Here is an 18356-nt window from a genome sequence, read left to right as displayed (position 1 = left end):
AAACGTATGTAAAAAGTCAAATACTCTCAGCAGGTTACTATCTCACAATGGAAGTGATCAAACACTCCCATTTTCACGTCAGGAAATCTAAAACTGCGTCTACACTTTATTCCCATTTGTCAGTGGAGCCTCCTATCAAAGTGGATCCCTCCACTGAGTTCTGGTTTCCATCCTGTTTCACCAGGGCTGCCCATGTAGTCATTGTACCAACCTTGCTTTCTATGCGATTGTTCTCGTCACATGTGGACATTCCCTACAATCTTCCATCTTAAAATTTATGATGAGATTTATCATTATTAGAAATCATCTTGTTCCTTCATTTGTTCACTGCTTTACATTCCTTCTCCTTGCACCTACCCCTGCTCCCACAAGGAATGTAAGTGCCTGTTAAGGGAAAACATGCACTAGAAGACAACATGAGATACAAAAGCTTCACTTCCTACAGGTAGGAGGAAAACCCATTTTTCAGGTGACATGTTTATAGAATTCTTGGGAACATAAAACTGTAGCACCTACTATGTGCCAGGCATTCAAAAATGCCAGGGGTAGAGTGACGACAAGGACAGATATGGGACATCCTGGAACGTCTGGCACATAGTAGTCGTTTAATAAACAGGGGCCGAATGATCTACTAGTTGATTCATTTCAGTTCACAGAAATTACATCTCTGATTTTTTTAAAGATTTATCTGAGAGAGAGAGAGAGAAAGAGCATGAGCAAGGGCAGTGGGAAAGGCAGAGGGAGGAGCAGGCTCCCCACTGAGCAGAGAGCCCGACCAGGGGCTCGATCCCAAGATCCTGGGATCATGATTTGAGCTGAAGGCAGACATTTAACTGACTGAGTGACCCAGGAGCCCTGAAATTACATCTCTGATTATGAACGAAAAACAATAGAAACATTCTTAAAATTCTTCTCACATTCTTCTATTATCAATTTTTGAAGAAAAACACAAACAATTTTTAATGAATCTGGATGTGGAAGCACTAAAGGTATTCAATAATCTGGGAATTCAGAGAACACTGACACTTACGTACTTGAGCTTATCATCACTTCATGCTATTGTTTTATGTTCCCGAACATTCCATAAAGGCTGTGTTTGTGTCTGAATTTCTGATTTAGCTGTAAGATGTAAAAATCCTACATAGTCAGACAACTTGGCTTTAGTTATATCAGAAGTGACTTAAAAGCAAAACTAGCATTCCAGTTATTCCTTGATGTTGACATCTCTAGGATAAAAATAAAACAAACAAAAAAATAAGTAAACAAGCAAGTTCCTATTAAAAAGGCAAAAGAAATGTGAATAGGACACTATCTGTCCTGGAAAGTTCAGATTCAAAACGTGTTTCTTAAGATAGGAACTGCATGGGAATCCATTCCAAAATAACATCTCCACTTGTTATATAATTAGATAATGGTCTCACAGGCTTTGTATAAATATATCTTCAGTGTCTGATGGTTTTCTCTTAAGAGGATATATTACTAATTTTTCTCTCAGAAAACTGTGTTCACGGAGCCACCAACTTTCCCCCGACTTTATTCGTTCTTTTTCTTCTTGCCCTTCCCACTCTAGGTTGGACTCAATGAACACATTGGAGAAATGAGCAACTTAGGCAAAGACCTTTTATTCGTGGCTAGGCTCACATAGTTCCAAAAAGTAAACGTAATTAACAAAACACCCACAAGTACCAGAGGAAGTGCTCCGGTCTCAGTAGAAGGCACTGATCCCAAGAAAGCTCGATGTGGGTCACCACGTAGAGATGCCGTTTCACTCCTGTTGAATGAATGTGCTGTATTCTGAGTGTGACAGTTGGGAGGCACGAGTAGGAAGAGCCCAGGCCTCTTCTCCACTGGGTTAGGCAGCCAGGCCCTCCAGGGGTCCTCTCCCTGATGACATGGTGTCCGCAGTGGTAGCTATGACAACGATCCCAGCTACAGCAACAATGCTGATGTCATCACCAACAGTTTGACAGGATCTAGAAATCTTTCGGGTGCTTCTCGTCCCGTTGATCATCTCTGATCCATTCCTTGGACAGGCCACGGAATCCACTTTCACAAAAATGAATCCAGCGCATTCAGTGACCGCTGAAAACACGCCAGTCCTGGTATTTGCTAATCTGGCACTACAGTTAAAATGCGATTGCATCATTTTGGAAATAAGTCCAATCGAAGCTACAAGAAAATGTACTGTTAAAAAACACACATGGGTACTTTTGGTGGTATGGCTTTAAAACCCAGCACTTGTCTATAAAAGCCTTACAAGCAAAGTTAGTGAACAGCAACTTTTATTTTTAAAAAAATGGAAAGCATTTTACTAGACCAAATTAGTTTGACATATGAAAATCAAATCTTATGCAAACACCCTTAGAAAAACTGAATTATATAATTAAAACAGTCCTTTTCACAAATTAATAACAAATGTGTTAAATTACTGTGTATTAAAGATATGATTTGAAAGTTAGAGCTGTTTCAAAATATTATGTTCAAATCTCATTCTGTAAGAACCCAGGGAAGTTGCCAAACCATCCCGCTGTCCTTCCAGTCGGGTTTCATGGTACACCGGAGGGTCTATTATGAGCCAGGAGAGAGTCACTAAGTAACATTCAAAGAAAAATGAGTAAAACATCAGGTACAAATTAATTTAATTCACTTCCTGAGACTTACACAGAGCTCACTGACTTAAATAAAGCACAACAACACTGTTTTTTTTAAATATCAAGAACACTATTTTCTGGCAGCATCCAGTATACTTTCGTGTTACAAGTAGGTCATAAAGACAGGGCTTCAGGGAGAAATAGAAACACAGACGAACCTCTAAAGAAAGAGAAAGCTCGAGCAGAAGACTTCTTATTCTCTTTTTATGAGGCACAAACAGAAAAATAGATAAAACATAACAACCCTGATGATAGACTGCGGGGGACTCCATATTTCGACTTTTATGTTTTATGAATGATATTTAATACAGCATTATTCCTGCTGAATAACCAGAAAATTTGCATCATCAATAATACGGTTAAAAAGTTCACTCCGTGGTAATATCCATGTCAACCGATGTTACCTCTTCTACATAAAGCGTGCGTGTGTGTATAGTACACAGAGAATATATATGTCTAGAGCATATATATAAACACAGTCATGTCTTCCCCGTCTCAAGCCCATCTGACACTTCACAATGAAGAGAGAAAACAGGAAGGAGACTTCTGGTACCATTTATTTTTCTGTGACAGTAATAAAGCTGCTGTATCACAGCTTGGAAAATACACAGTAATCATTGTATATTACAGTAACTGTATAATGCAAAAGAAAATTATTTTTTTCCCAGAAAAAAAAAAATCTGTTTTCCCAATGATTCTGCTTCCTCCCCCCTCAAAAATACCCATATACGTAACTTCCACTTAAAGTCAGAAGGCTTCCCGGGCCCGTGGCCCATGGAAGCGGCATGGTCACAGCTCAGCAGGAAGATGCCCGTCTCCGCTTCTGTCTCTGACGCAAACTGTGCTCCCAGGCCAGCTCGTTTTACAACTCTTCCTTCAAGCCTTTCTGTGTCTCTTGCCTGGCTTTGTCTTCCTCCCTGGGCGCCAACCATGTGAAATACACCTCTACTGGATCAATGTTCCAGTGTTTGTGAAAGGATATGGGAACTTGGTGAGAAAGGTAGTCCCTGGGATAATCCACGGGCCGAGCCTGCAGGAAGAAGAAAAGAGAATCACGTTCCTGTATTCGCTGAAAAGTTTTGCTGCAGTAGCATTATCTGAATTTATGAAGTGACTGCTTTCGCCAATGTTTGATATTGCTTATGAGAATGTAAAAGCAAAAAAGAAGATCTTTTCCACTACCCTCTCTCTGAGGCAAGGCTCTTTGCTTTTGTATCTCCGATTACTTTAATATCCCAAATGTACCACTTTTTGCTTCTGTGTTCCATAGTCATACCTCTGGGAGATTTCTCAACCATGGTAATAGATATAAAAAGCCTTCCTTGGTCAGTCATTTAAGTGACTATTATAACTTCTGCAAAAGGCAGAAAAACTGCTATTTCTCAGGCCTCTCTAAAGAAACTGGCCATACCTGGAATGTCTGTGTGTGTCTGGAGGGGGAGCAGGGGTGAAGAGTTCCCGGGGGCTCCCCTTGCCTGTCCACTGCCCTGACGTGTAATTAGGTGTATGTCTCTCAGAGCAGGAAAATGCAGAGCTCATCAGGAATCCAGGAGAAGGATGAAGTAACTCAGCATACCAGATACCTAGTCTGATTCCAGAAATGGCAAGGGAAACATTGAGTAATCAGAAGCAGTTTGCAAGAGGGCCTAAAAAGTTTTTGCATTGCCATCACTTCAGGATTCTCTAGAACTTACAAAATGAAGTTTAAGCATAATTAGACATAGCCTAGGATGGCTGAGATTGAAGTAACCTTCAGAGTATGGAAGGAAAGAGAAACTAGACACTATTTTTTTTTTTCTCTAAACAAAGCATCCACCTTTCTCTCAATGCTTATCTTGTTTACAGATTTATACAGCCCATCTGTGTTCTCTAGTAACTCACTGACTTATCAATACTAAAACAGTCTTGGCTTTATTAAATCTAGATAGGAAGCATTTTGAAAACAAGTCCTCTCTAGGCTAGTATTTTATTACATTCTGCTTAAATGCTTGCAGTGAATACTTACATAAACCCTCTTAAGTGGTTTATAAAATTCATTAAATTTTATCTCATTCAACCCTTGAAACAACCTTGCAAGGTGATCAGAGTATCCTGATTGATCTTCAGTTTATAGATGAGAAAATCGGAAATCACAGAATTCGTAAGTTTCTTAGGGCAACAGGTCTAACACCTATTGCACTTGGGACAAGAGCAGGTGACCAGCCCAGCTCCTAGTTCAAGCAGGATGCCTGCAGCTGGTCCTCATTCCGTGGCCACAAGCCTGGTCCACCAATGGTCCCTCAGCTGCCCTGACCTCCTTGGGGGACTTTATCCTGAGACGGCACAAATATCCTGCTCCAACGAGTGTTAATACCTCTGCATGGAAGTTCAAAATGACGGTGTGTGTTGGGCAGAGAACTTCCATAGGAACCATGCATTGTCCTTTAAAGATTCTAAGTGCTCGTGGAGCTAAAAATCTAAGAAGGCAATTTTAAAGTTAGAAAGTGAACCAAAGACCAACAATACACACTAGAATAATGTCTAACAGACTTGAGCAACTTCTGAGTATCAGCTGAGGAGATTCAAACGTGATATCCGCTTGCAACGCCCTCTGGGAGTTTACTGGCCTGGAAGAAACCCCAGGGAAAACAAACTCTCAATTTTGTTCTCAGACAATTCCACAATGCTCCCAGAAGAAAGAAAAATCGTGCAAACAAATCTTGGCTCGTTTTTCACATTTAAAAATGAACTCTCAGAGACACAAATGCAACTCACAGGAAAAAAAGAAATCTATAACATCTTTGCCTCTGTTAATGCGGATTCCAGAAGGGACTGCGGCTGCATGTTAGCACATGAGTGAGGAGCTGGTTTACTAAGTATCAGAATGTGCTAATCATTTCTGGCAAATGCGGTTTTGGAAAAGAAGAAGACAAGCCTAGAGAAGTGGAATATGTCCACAGAGGCATCTGTAACACCAGGAAGTCTAGACGGACTCTGATAATCATATTTCTGTGCCCAAAATGCCAAAAGGAAGTGGGGAACAGGCAGGGTTGGGTGGAGGGAGAAGACCTTGGGAACAGACATGGAGCAGGGTGGGAAGCTCTGCACAGGAGGAGAGAGATGGCGTAAAATGTATGGAAGGACATACATTGGGTGAAATTAAAACTTAATCTGTAAATATTAGACCACACTGAACAGTGCAAAAAACAGAGATTAAATTTGTATTTGCTTAGACAAATACAATTTTTATAGCTGTATTGACATACAATTTACATACAATTCACACACAGGCATGGTAGTTTGAAAACTTTTAGTAGATTTCCATATTGATTCAGTTTTAGAAGACTACTGTCATTCCCCCAGAACTCCCTGCCATGCATTTTCAGCCAATCCCTGCCCCAGTGGCAGCCCCAAGAGACCACTGATTTGCTTTTTCTCTACAGTATTGCCTTTTCTAGAAATTTCTTATCAGTGGAATCATACATTATGAATGTTTTGAGCCTGGCTTCCTTCACTTAGCATTGCTGCATGCATCAGTGGTTCATTACTTTTAGTGCTGAGCAATATATTACACTAAGTGGAAACACCATACAAACAACACAACAGTTATCATCACACAGCTTCCATGGGCCAGGAGATTTGGCAACACATAGCTGGGACCTCTGCTTCACGGTCTCTCACCAGATCGTAATCAGGATGTCAGCCCAGGCTCTATAATCTCATCTGAAGGCTCAAGTAGGAAAAGATGCACTTCCAAGCCCCGTCAGTAAGTACTGGTAACACTCAGTTCCTTGCGGGCTACTGAGCTGAGGGCTTCACTTTCATACCCTGCCCCCTTGCAACTTGCTTCAGCAAAACCTGCAAGCCAGGAAGGAAGTAGGGAACATCTACAAGGAAGATGGAAGTCACAATCCCTTGCAGCATAATGACAGGAGAGACATCCCATCACCTTTGCCATATGCTTGCTATTGGCTCATACTCCAAAGAGGGGAAAACGTAGGGTATGAATTATCAACAGGAGGGGACCAATGAGATCTAGGTCATAAATTGCCTGCCACATATATGTTTAATTTTTTTGAAACTGCCAAAACATTTCCAAACTAACTATATTTTATATTCCCACTAGAGGCCCAGGTTTCTATATCCTCAGCAGCATTGGGAATGGTCTGTTTGCTTATAGGCATTCTATACATGTGAATTTAAGTTTGCATCTCCCTAATGACTAATCATGTTGAGCATCTTTCCATGTACTTAGCTGTTTATGCATCTTCTTTAGAGAAATGTCTGTTCAATTTTTTACCCAGCTTAAACTCAGCAGCTGATTTTCTTACTGAGTTGTAAAAGACTGTTATATATTCTGAATTCAAGTCCTTTACCACATACATGATTTACAAACATTTCTCCCAATCTATGGGTTTTTTTTTTTTCATTCTCTTAAGGATATCTTTTGAAGAGCAAAGTTTTATTTCAAGTTTCATGATTTCAATTTATAAATTTTTCCTTCTATAGATCTTGCTTTTGATGCCATAAAACTTTGCCTTAACTAAGGTCCAAAAGAATTATCCCTATGTTTTTTTCGGTGGTTTATAATTTTATCTCCTATATTTTGTACAATGATTCATTTTGAGTTACTATTTGTGTGTGATGTGAGGTTAAGTTCCAAGTTCACTTTTTGTATGTGGAAATACATAATTGCTCTAGCACCAGCTGACCTGTAAAATACTAGCAAATTTCCTGTAAAAAAAGCCCTATAGCCCACAAGAAACATTTCACATTCCATTTGTCTAGTTAACGGCTCAGATCCCAAAGGAGAGTAAAACTTCCCTTATCTCTTGGAGAGGCCAAGGGTTTTATCCCTGAACTAGGTCCAGAGGGTAAGCCCCAAGGTGCCAGAAAAACCTGAACACTTTCCACCCTGGGATATATTTACATTTCAAGGAAGAATAAGGTGTTTATTTGCATACCAAAATGCTGAAGTAAAAAAGCATTTCCCTTTAGAAACAGAGGAAACGGGTTTTTCTTTGTCCCTTGCTGATGGGGTATCTCACCACTTGCATAGGCCAATTGAACTGGCCCTCATCCTACTGCCCTGGAGGTAAAAACTAGATCAAAGGGGCAGTGGGAGTGGGAGTGGGGGAAAGATGTGCTTATTATTTATTGTGAGGTACTTAATGTAAAAATCTATCTCTGATCCAGAACACTTCCTTTAGGCATTCAGAATAAGTTAATTTTAAGTGAAGAAGATGAAATAATAAAATTCTTTTTTAAAAAAAGATTTTATTTATTTGAGCGAGAGAGAGAGAGAGCACAAGCAGTGGGAGCAGCGGGCAGAGGGAGAAGCAGGCTTCTGCCAAGCAGGGAGCCCAGTGTGGGACTCGATCCCAGGACCCTGGGATCATGACTTGAGCTGAAAGCAGACGCTTAACCAACTGCGTGCACCCAGGTATCCCAGTATTTTAAATGGTATTAAAAAATCAATGGAGAAAATTGCAATAGCAATATTGAGTCTTCCAATCCATAAATATGGTATAGATCTCTTCATTTAATTAGATCTTAATTTCTCTCAACAGAATTTTATTATACAGTGTACAGTGTAACTCCATTTTAATTTATTCCTGATGTATTTTATTCATTTGCCTGCTATTTTGAATGACACTGTTTTCTTCATCTACAGTTTTTTTTTTGTTTTTTTTTTTTTGGTCAAAACAACACAATTGCTTTTATATATTGATCTTGTAGCCTATAACCTTGTTAAACTCATCTATTATTTCTGGTAGTTTTTTTTTTTTTCCCCTTTGGCAGATCCGTAGGATTTTCTACATACAAGATAATGTGGTCTGTGGATAAAGACAGTTTTACTTCCTCTCTTCCAACTTGTATCCTTACTATATATAGATATATATATATATGTGTGTGTGTGTGTGTGTGTGTGTAAATATATATATTTTTTCATCTTATTGCACTGGTTAGAACCACTGAGTACAATGCTGAATAAAAGTGGTAAGACACACATCTCTACCTTGTTCCCAATTTTGGTATTTTGTATATTCATTTTATCAGATTGAGGAACTTCTATTTGGTTGAAAGGTATTTTTTTTTTTTTTAAATCATGAAGTGATGTTAGATTTTGTCAAACATTTTTTTCTGTGTCTATTGAGAGACTCATGTGGCTTTATTCATTATTCTACTCATATGGCATATAACAATAATTGATTTTGGATATTAAACCAAGTTTGCATTCCTGTGATAAATGCCAGCTCGTGATGGCATATACCGCTGAATTCAGTTTGCTAGTATTTTGTTAAGGATTTTTCCATCTGTGTTCAAGAGTAATACTGGCTTGTAGTTTACTTTTGTCATATACAATTTTAATTCCTGTTACCTTTTTAGCAATATTTTTGGAGTGATTTTCTAAATTCTTGTTCTAGGGATAACAATATGCATCTTTTTTATCTTTTTTTTTTTTTAAGATTTATTTATTCAAAAGAGAGAGCATGTGGGAGGGGGTGTGGGAGGAGCAAGGGGAGAGAGAGAGAATCCAAGCAGACGCCCTGCTGAGTGTGGAACCTGATGTGAGGCTCCATCTTAGGAGTCTGAGATCATGACCTGAGCCTAAACTAAGAGACGCTTAACTGACTGTACTACCCAGACACCCCAACAATATGCATCTTTGGCATATTAAGCTAATATTGGCCTCATAAAATGAACTGGGAAGTAATCTCACTCCTTTAATTCCATTCCGTCAATGTATGTAGGTTCAAATACTTTTTCTATTTCTTTTAAAGACAGTTTTGCTAATGAGTGTGATTAAGAAATTTCTCCCATTTCTTTTAAATTGTCTAACTGGTTAGCATAATTTTGGTAGGATTTGCAATGATGTCCCTTCTTTCATTCCTAACTTTGGTAATCTGTGTCTTCTTTTTCTCTTGGGCAGTCTAGCTAAATTTACCAAATTAGCTGCTCTTTCCAAAATAACTCATTTTTGGCTTAACTTGATTTTCTATGCAGTTTTTCTCTTTTATATATTGACTTGTGCTCTAAACTTTAATATTTCTTTTATTCCACTTAAAGGTTCAGATTTGAATGATAATATTCTTTTGCTTTCAATGCAGATGTTTAGCGATTTAATATCCTTATCCATTTCCAGTATGTTTAAAACTATAAATTTCCCTCCAATCCCTACATATCTATGCTAAAATTTTTGTTATATTTTGTTTTCATTTTTATTCAAGATATATTCTAATCTTCCTTACATTTTCCTCTTTGACCCAGGGATATTTTAAAATGTGTTGTATAATTTCCAAATATTTTGAAATTCTCTCATTTTTCTTCCATTGATATCTAATTTCATTCCATTGCTGGGAAGACATATTTTGTATGTTTTCAAACCTTTAAAATTTATTTAGACTTGTTTTTCTGACCCAGCATGTGATCTATCCTTTAGAACACTGCATGCACACTTGAAAAGAATGCGCATTTTCCTGTTGTCAGATGAAAGATTCCATGTCAGTTAAGTAGTTAGTATTTGTCCATTTCTCATTCCAATTCTGTCCATTTATGTTTCATGTATTTTGACGATCTGTTAGGTGTACATATACATTTATAATTATTGTGTCTTTTTTTTTTAAGATTTTATTTATTTATTTGACAGAGAGAGAGATCACAAGTAGGCAGAGAGGCAGGCAGAAAGAGAGGAGGAAGCAGGCTCCCTGCGGAGCAGAGAGCCCGATGCGGGGCTCAATCCCAGAACCCTGAGATCATGACCCGAGCCGAAGGCAGCGGCTTAATCCACTGAGCCACCCAGGCGCCCCTGTATCTTCTTAATATATTGACTTTTGGTTATGAAATGTCCCTCTTTCTCTCCAGTAATATTCCTCTCCTTAAAGTGTATTGTGTTTAACATAGCCACTCAAACTCTCTATGATTAACTGTTTGCAGGGTACATCTTTTCCTGTCCTTCTACATTCAAACTATTTGTGTCTATGAATCTCAACTGTACTTGACTCTTATAGACAACGTAGTCAAATCTTGATTTTTATGCAATCTGACAATATCCGTTTTTTTTAAAAAAGATTTTATTTATTTGAGAGACAGTGAAAGAGAGCATGAGAGAGGAGAAGTTCAGAGGGAGAAGCAGACTCCCCATGGAGCTGGGAGTCTGATGTGGGACTCAACCCTGGTACTCTGGGATCATGACCTACGCCTAAGGCAGTTGCTTAACCAACTGAGCCACCCTGGCACCTGTAATATCTGCCTTTTGACTAAGGAGTTTAGTCCATTTATATTTAATGTAATAATTGATATACCTGTATTTTTATCATTTTGCCATTTATTTTCTGCATGTATGGTTTTTGTCCCTCTGTTTCTCCTTTACTGACTTGTGTCAGAGTGTGTGACACTTTTTGTGTACATTTAATCCCTCTATTGATATTTTAAACTATATATTTTAAATCATTTTCTCAGAGATTTTTCCAAGGATAGCAGTATGAATCTTTAACTTAGGTTAATACTGACTTAATTCCAATAAAATCAATTGCTACAATATAGCTTCATTTCCTTCTCCTTGTCTTTGCACTATTATCATCATATATATTGCATTTATCTATGTTAAAAATCCAATAATAGGATTATAAATACTGCTTTAAACAATCTTATATTTAGGGGCACCTGGATGGCTCAGTCATTAAGCATCAGTCTTTGGCTCATGTCATGATCCCATGGTCCTGGGATCAAGCCGTGCATCAGGCTCCCCGCTTGGGGGAAAGCCTTTTTCTCCTTCTCTCACTCCCCCTGCTTGTGTTCCCTCTCTCACTGTCTCGCTCTGTCAAATAAATTTTAAAACTCTTTTAAAAAAATCTTATATTTTTTAAAGAAATTGAGAGAAAATATGTATGTTTACATACATGCTTTTCTTCTTTTATATATATGCACATATATACATATATGTATACACAAACACATACACAGTCTTTTATATTTTCCTCCATATTAACCCTAACCAGTATTCTTCCATTCTTCCTATATATTCTAATTACCATGTGCCATTTTCACTTAGTCCAAAAAGGATTTCCTTTAGTTTTCCTGTAGGGGAGGTCTACTAGCAAAGATCTCTCTCACTTTTTGTTTACCTATGGATATCTTTATTCCACTTTTGTTTTGGAGGGATAGCTTTATTAGATGTAGAATCATTAGTTGATTGGTTTTTTCTGTTTTGTTTTTTTTTTTTTTTTGCTTCTGCCTTCAGTCTTCTATTATTTTTAATGAGAAATCAGCTAGTAACTATATTTTTTGTTTCCCTTATCATTAGGTTGCTTTTAAGACTTTCACTTTTTCATTGTCTTTCAGCAGTTTGACTATAACATGTCTCTGTGTGATTCTTTTCATGATTACCCTACTTGAGCTGTTGAACCTTTTAGAGCTATACATTAATGTTTTTCATCACATTTGGGAGGTTTCAACCCTATTTCTTTGAAAAAAATTTTCTATCCAATTCTCTCTCCACTCACTTTTTAGGACTCCCATTAAATGTATATTGGTATACTTAAAGTATTTTAAAGCTCTGCTCATTATTCTTTGGTCATTTTTCTCTCTCTTCTTTGGACTGGGTAATTTCTATTGATCTGCCTTCAAATTCACTGTTTCTTCTGCCATTTCAAATCTACTATTAAGCCCACCCAGATAATTGCTCGTTTCAATTATTTGGTTTTACAACTATAGAATTTTCATTTGCTTTTTTATTGTAGTTTCTATTTTTTATTAAGACTTGCTATTTGTTGAGTCATTGTAATCATATTTTCTTCTGATTTTATGAACATGGTATCCTTTAATTCTGTGGCTATGATTTATTAGCTTCTTTTTTTTTTAAAGATTTTATTTATTTATTTGACAGATAGATCACAAGTAGGCAGAGAAGCAGGCAGAGAGAGAGGAGGAAGCAGGCTCCCCGCTGAGCAGAGAGCCCCATGCGGGGCTTGATCCCAGGACCCTGAGATCATGACCTGAGCTGAAGGCAGAGGCTTAACCCACTGAGCCACCCAGGCACCCCATTAGCTTCTTGAAGTCTTTGTCTATCAACTCCAATATGTGGTCCCACTCAAGAGTTGGTTTCTGTTCCTACATTTTTCCCTCAGTACATCTCTTTGCCTTGTGTCATGATAATCTGTTGAAAGTTTATTATTTTGAAGATGTATTGTAACAACAAATCTGTTTAATTTTACTACTTTTTAAAAAATATTTTATTTATTTGACTGAGAACTAGAGAGAGAGCACAAGTAAGCAGAGCGACAGGGAAAGGGGGAGAGAGGGAAGCAGGTTCTCTGCTGAGCAGGGAGCCCGATGCAGGGCTCGATCCTAGGACCCTGGAATCACGACCCAAGCCAAAGGCAGAGGCCTTACGACTGAGCCACCCAGGTGCCCCAACTTTACCACTTTCTAAGAAGTAATTTACCTGGATTTACATTGTGGAATCTTTTTCACCGCAGTGTATGGCTATTGATATCTCCACTTAATTTTTAGTTCTAACTTTTATCTTATAGCTTGGATTGCTAGGGGTCATCCCTGTGCTTGAATAGCTTAGTGGTTAACATATCATATGGGCAGAGGTTATGCTCAAACCTTAAGCCCGTAAGGCTTCTACCTATGTATAGGCTGGAAAGCACATTCAAAGACTCAGTGGGTTCTCAAATATGCCTTGGATTTCACTTTCTTCCAGGCTCATCCAGTGTCCCATGTGCATGGTTTCCCAGTAGGCCAGAGAACTGTGGAGAGCTTTTCTAGCTCTGTTATTTCTCTCTTATTTCCAGGGTACAAAGTATTAAACTTCTGGCTAAGATACCCTTTACCATATATCTGAGACTGCCACCTCAGGCCCAAAAATGTGCAGATTTTTCTTATTTATTTCTTACCAAGTTTGACTATTTAGGATTTTAATCTCTGCGTACTCAAACCAAGTGCGCCCCCTCTGAGAGCAAAGCTGCCATTTTCCCCAGCCAGGCCCATACAGACTAAACTGTTGTTGATCTTTCCAACCAAGCTGGGGTGGTTGGAGAGGTGGAGCTTGAGTGGGGTGGGTGGGGGGAGGCTTCAAGCAGAAAGGCCTTAGAAGACCTCATACTCTGCTGGTCTTACTGAAACAATTAGCAGTTTTTCAGGAATAAATGCTTCTCAGTGTTTTTAGTTTATTTCCAGAGTCCTGAAATGAGTATTTTAACAATTTTATGCAGAGGATTCACTGGCCATTGCATGCTGCCATACCCACTGGTAGCAAATAATTTTGAAAGAACAGGAAACCATATGCTCCAGATCCTTTGTTTTTAATAAAAATATACACTAGACATTCCCTGAAGTCCCCTTCTAAGCCTATGATTTCACAATTACCTCCCCTGACTAAAAAGAAGAAAAATGGCCCAGGCAATTTTGTATCTGAGGCTGTTTCCAAAAGCCTACTCTTTCTCTAACTCTTCAGGGATCTTGGATTTTTATCTCTTTGCCTTATATGTGTTTCTCAGTATGAACAAATACACTGTTTGGAGCACTGTTCAAGCATTATAAATGGGAAATAATTTGTAAATCATCACAAACTCTCTAAAAGAGGCTTAAGAATTAAAGACATATAGTGGTATCTATAAGGGAGGATATGCTTTAAGCATATTTTACAATTTTGGAAAGATTTAAAATTTATTATGTGAATTAGGGAAATCAAGAGCTTTAAAGTCTGGGAAATAACAGTATTTTTTTTTCATTTTTAAATTCTCTTCAAAGGATTTTTGCTTAAAGTATATTTTCCTTCTTTCTTTTCTCTTTATCATTTTCTTTACTAGCATAATCTTGCTTTAGTGAAAAAGGCTGCTATAAAAACCTAATGCTGAATTATTAACAAAAATAAATCATTCCCCTTATACACCAACAAGTTTAATTACCATTCCTTTCCTAGAAGTGAAACTCTATGAGAGAGAGGAAGAAAGAGAGCAAGAGAAAATAACTTGCTTCTCTAAGTCATCCTGTAACACAACACATAGGCTTAAGATGGGTGAGACCTCCCAAGGTTTTAAAAGATGGTTAAGTACTCCTGACTGGTACCAAGAAAGAGGTTTCTCATACATTTCTTATTATGAAAATCTGTTTTTATTCTCCCTTATGGTCCTCAAGATGCAGAAATGGATTCTGCCTTTCTTGATAATGCAAACACTTTCTTTGCCTTGTTCAAGTTATTTCCTACAGTGCTATTTCTGTCATGTTCAATTTTCTATATTGCTATGATAGCATTTGCTACTGGTTACTAAATTTGACAACATATTTATTCTTACAACATCAGAACATTCACTGACCTAATTCTTAAAAACTACCAAAAGAGGGGCACCTGGGTGGCTCAGTGGGTTAAAGCCTCTGCCTTCAGCTCAGGTCATGATCCCAGGGTCCTGGGATCGAGCCCCGCATCGGGCTCTCTGCTCAGCGGGGAGTCTGCTTCCTCCTCTCTCTCTCTGCCTGCCTCTCTGCCTACCTGTGATCTCTGTCAAATAAATAAAATCTTAAAAAAAAAAAAAAAAAAAAAAAAAAAAACTACCAAAAGAGTACGGAGGATTCCCTTCTCCAAACCACAGTATGATGATGGTTTGAAGCACCAACCATCCCTGGTAAACATCATCTGAGACAACAACCACCCCCAGATTATATGCTTATTGTGATACTAAACTGAAGCTTAATAGTGTTTAGCCACTTAAGTTTAATAGCAACCAAAGAGGAGTAAGCCCAATAAAAAGGTAACCAGTGGACAGTGTAAAAACCCAAGACAGTATAGAACTACATACACTTAGCATATATACAGCAGGAAATATTAGGTCATTCCTATATATTTCTAGATAGAATTTTTTTTTATTTAAAGATTTTTATTTATTTATTTGACAGACAGAGATCATAAGTAGGCAGAGAGGCAGGCAGAGAAGAGAAGAGGAAGCATGCTCCCTGCTGAGCAGAGAGCCCGATGCGGGGCTCGATCCCAGGACCCCGGGATCATGACCTGAGCTGAAGGCAGAGGCTTAAACCACTGAGCCACACAGGCACCCCTCTAGATAGAATTTAATAATTTTAAAATGCCATCTATTTTTTAACTTAAAAATAGGGACGGGGGGAAGCAGATTTTCCCTGGTCCTATATTCAAGGACAATGATCAAACACCATTTTGTTTTCCAGAGGTTTCTGCCTTCTGTCTTCCTGCTGGATATGGTACAGCATCAACGCTCTGGACAAAGAGGCCTGTTAAGGATGCCCCTCTGGGGTCTGTCCACATAGTTCTTAATATGGTTTCCAGAAGAATATGTTAAGGGAATGAAGTAGGATCTTTAAGCGAGAAGAAAATCCGCCTCCCTCCCTCTGAGGTAAGTATAGAAACATTGTTCTCACCTGATGGAAGAGAGGGCTGTGTGTCACAGGGATTCCCAACCCACTAAAGCACATCCCTAGGACCATATCGTCGGGGGCATCATGGCTGTAGCAGCGACATTTACTGGCGAGAAGTCTCCTGATTGCTTCTCTGCTGAAGACCATTCTAGTGGGAAGCCAGAGCAGACAGAGAAAAGAGTTAGAGCAGCAGCTCCTCCAGACCTTTAATCTCAATAAAGAAAGAGTTCAGAGGGCACATTCTTGATAAAGATGTTGACATCAGCAGTGTTTTATGTTTAATAGGTATTCTGGGGGAGATGTTTTGTGCTTTCAATAAAAGGAAAATTTGCTTTGAAGACGCCTGTACATATCTAACAGGCAATTTCATTTCCTTATATACTTTTTGCAAATGAATACTCTACAATGTTATTTTCCTAATATGTCAATGGAAAATTAGAATAGTTCTTCAGTTTTAGCATTCTCAATGAGGTCAATAACAAAATCCACCAACATTCCCAGCAAGCAGATGAGCCCATTAATACAGGTGATGACTGACAGTGAGAGCAAATCTAACTGAAACAACCAGGCATTGTCCAAGTGACTCAAGGCTATGAACGTTCCCTTAAGGTGATTTTGAGAAAGAGAAACGAGAGAGAGACAGTGAGAGAGGCTGAGTTGCCTCAAATAGAACTATGATGTACTTGACCTGGTATGCTGGGTACTTTCTGGTGGGACTCATGCCCAATCCTGCCATTCTGTGCCCTCCTCAGATCTGCAGGAGGCTGGAAACTGTAAAATAGTATTTTCCAGACTCCCTTGCCAGCTAAGACCCAGCTTCATTCTGACAATGAGGGGAATAATACTGGGCGAGGCTATCCACCTCCGGCTCCAGCAGACTCTGTGGGGAGGCAGGCGATGGGGGACAACTCTGGGGCAGCAGAACGTTGGTAACAGAACCACAGCAGCAGCGGCGAGCTAGTGCAAGGACTGGCTCAGACGCAGTGTTGAGACCCAAAAGCAGAAGCAGCCAGAGCAATCCATACTCACAGGCTCCAGAACACAGCCTTTGCTTTGCTCTTCCAACCTTCGGGGCTGTAGCAACTTCCTATAATTACTGAGTTCTCGGTAGAGCCCCTGGCACCATTTTATTCCTCTGGCCCTTCCCAACACTTCGGCACCAAGTTCCTGGAATACATTCTCCTCTTTTTGAAATACAGATTGGTCCTAAAATACAGGACTATTCTAGCCCTATGGTAGTGATGGCTCTTCTCATAGTATGAATAATCCAATAGCTGACAGGGCTGAAGGGACTAATATGGTTCACAAATTCATTCCCAATAAGCAACAATTTCCTTGAAGGCAAAACTGTCTATAATTTATCCACGTATTCCCAGAGCCAAATGCAGGGAATTGTGTACAATAAGTACTCAGCAGAATTTGATGCATCAAAGAAGTGAGAATAAAGCTGCCTTTACCAAGATTTCTTCCAGGGGGAGGGGAAGGAGTTCTATGAATCAGTCTAGTGGGAAGGAAAAAAGGACAAAGACCTTGAAGACAATCCCTCATGCGAAATGTTGATTGCATACTCAGCTGGGGGTTTAACTCACTTTAACTTGGTTCAGTGACCACGTGCTGGCGATGCAACACACATAGGGAGGGCCTCTCCCTGCCCTGGCCAACATGTCAGCGGACACGGTGAAACAAGACCAGACAAGAGGGAAAAGCAGCTGTTTAAGTTGATACAAGAAAATAGGACCGTACCTGAGGAAGAAACACAGTTCTTGTGAACTCTACCAAAAGGAAAACTCCATGTTTGAAAACTCACCAGAAATTCTCTTTCTGAGTCTAGGGCCCATAAGGGACTGGGATAGCACCTTCGTATGGGTCAAACCTCCCCTTCATCACCCTGATCCCAGGAAGAGAGCCTACATAAGAGCATATGCACCTGCCAGAGTCAGACCCTTAAACATCTATCCAAGGCCATGTTAAGGGGAATTTCCCAAGTAAGTATAATGCAGTTGACCTTGAACAATGCTGTGTTGAGGGGCCAGCCCCATGTGCAGTTTAAAATCTGATCCGACTTTTGGCTCCCCTAGAAGTTACCTACTGATAGTCTACTATTGGCCTTACTTAGATAAGATAAATAGTCAATACACTGTATGTTATATATATTATAAACTGTATTCTTATAATAAAGTAAGCTACGGAAAAGAAAATGTTATGAAGAAAATTATAAGGAAGAGAAAATACATTTACAGTACTATACTGTATTTATGAAAAAAAGTCTGCATAGAAGTGAAACTGCCCAGTTCAAACCCATGTTGTTTAAGAGCCAACTGTACTTATATT

The 18356-nt window shown here is 39.0% G+C and overlaps 1 protein-coding gene across 2 annotated transcripts in view; it reads right to left on the bottom strand.

Moving 5' to 3' along the window:
* Window positions 1-3190: 3190 nt before the first annotated feature.
* B3GLCT (beta 3-glucosyltransferase) overlaps window positions 3191-18356 on the bottom strand; it is a 125769-nt gene continuing 110603 nt past the window's right edge. The window contains exons 14-15 of one of the 2 annotated variants that reach the window (XM_045978236.1): window positions 16029-16173; window positions 3191-3681 (exon numbers count right to left, since the gene is read on the bottom strand). In XM_045978236.1, the coding sequence (XP_045834192.1) occupies window positions 3514-3681; window positions 16029-16173 (313 nt within the window). In that variant the 3' untranslated portion in view covers window positions 3191-3513. The remainder of the gene's footprint in view (window positions 3682-16028; window positions 16174-18356) is intronic. The other variant, XM_045978237.1, reaches the window with a different exon arrangement.

The sequence above is a fragment of the Meles meles genome, chromosome 14 (assembly GCF_922984935.1).
Source record: "Meles meles chromosome 14, mMelMel3.1 paternal haplotype, whole genome shotgun sequence".
Classification (NCBI taxonomy): domain Eukaryota; kingdom Metazoa; phylum Chordata; class Mammalia; order Carnivora; family Mustelidae; genus Meles; species Meles meles.
This window is presented reverse-complemented; position numbering and strand designations above follow the sequence as displayed.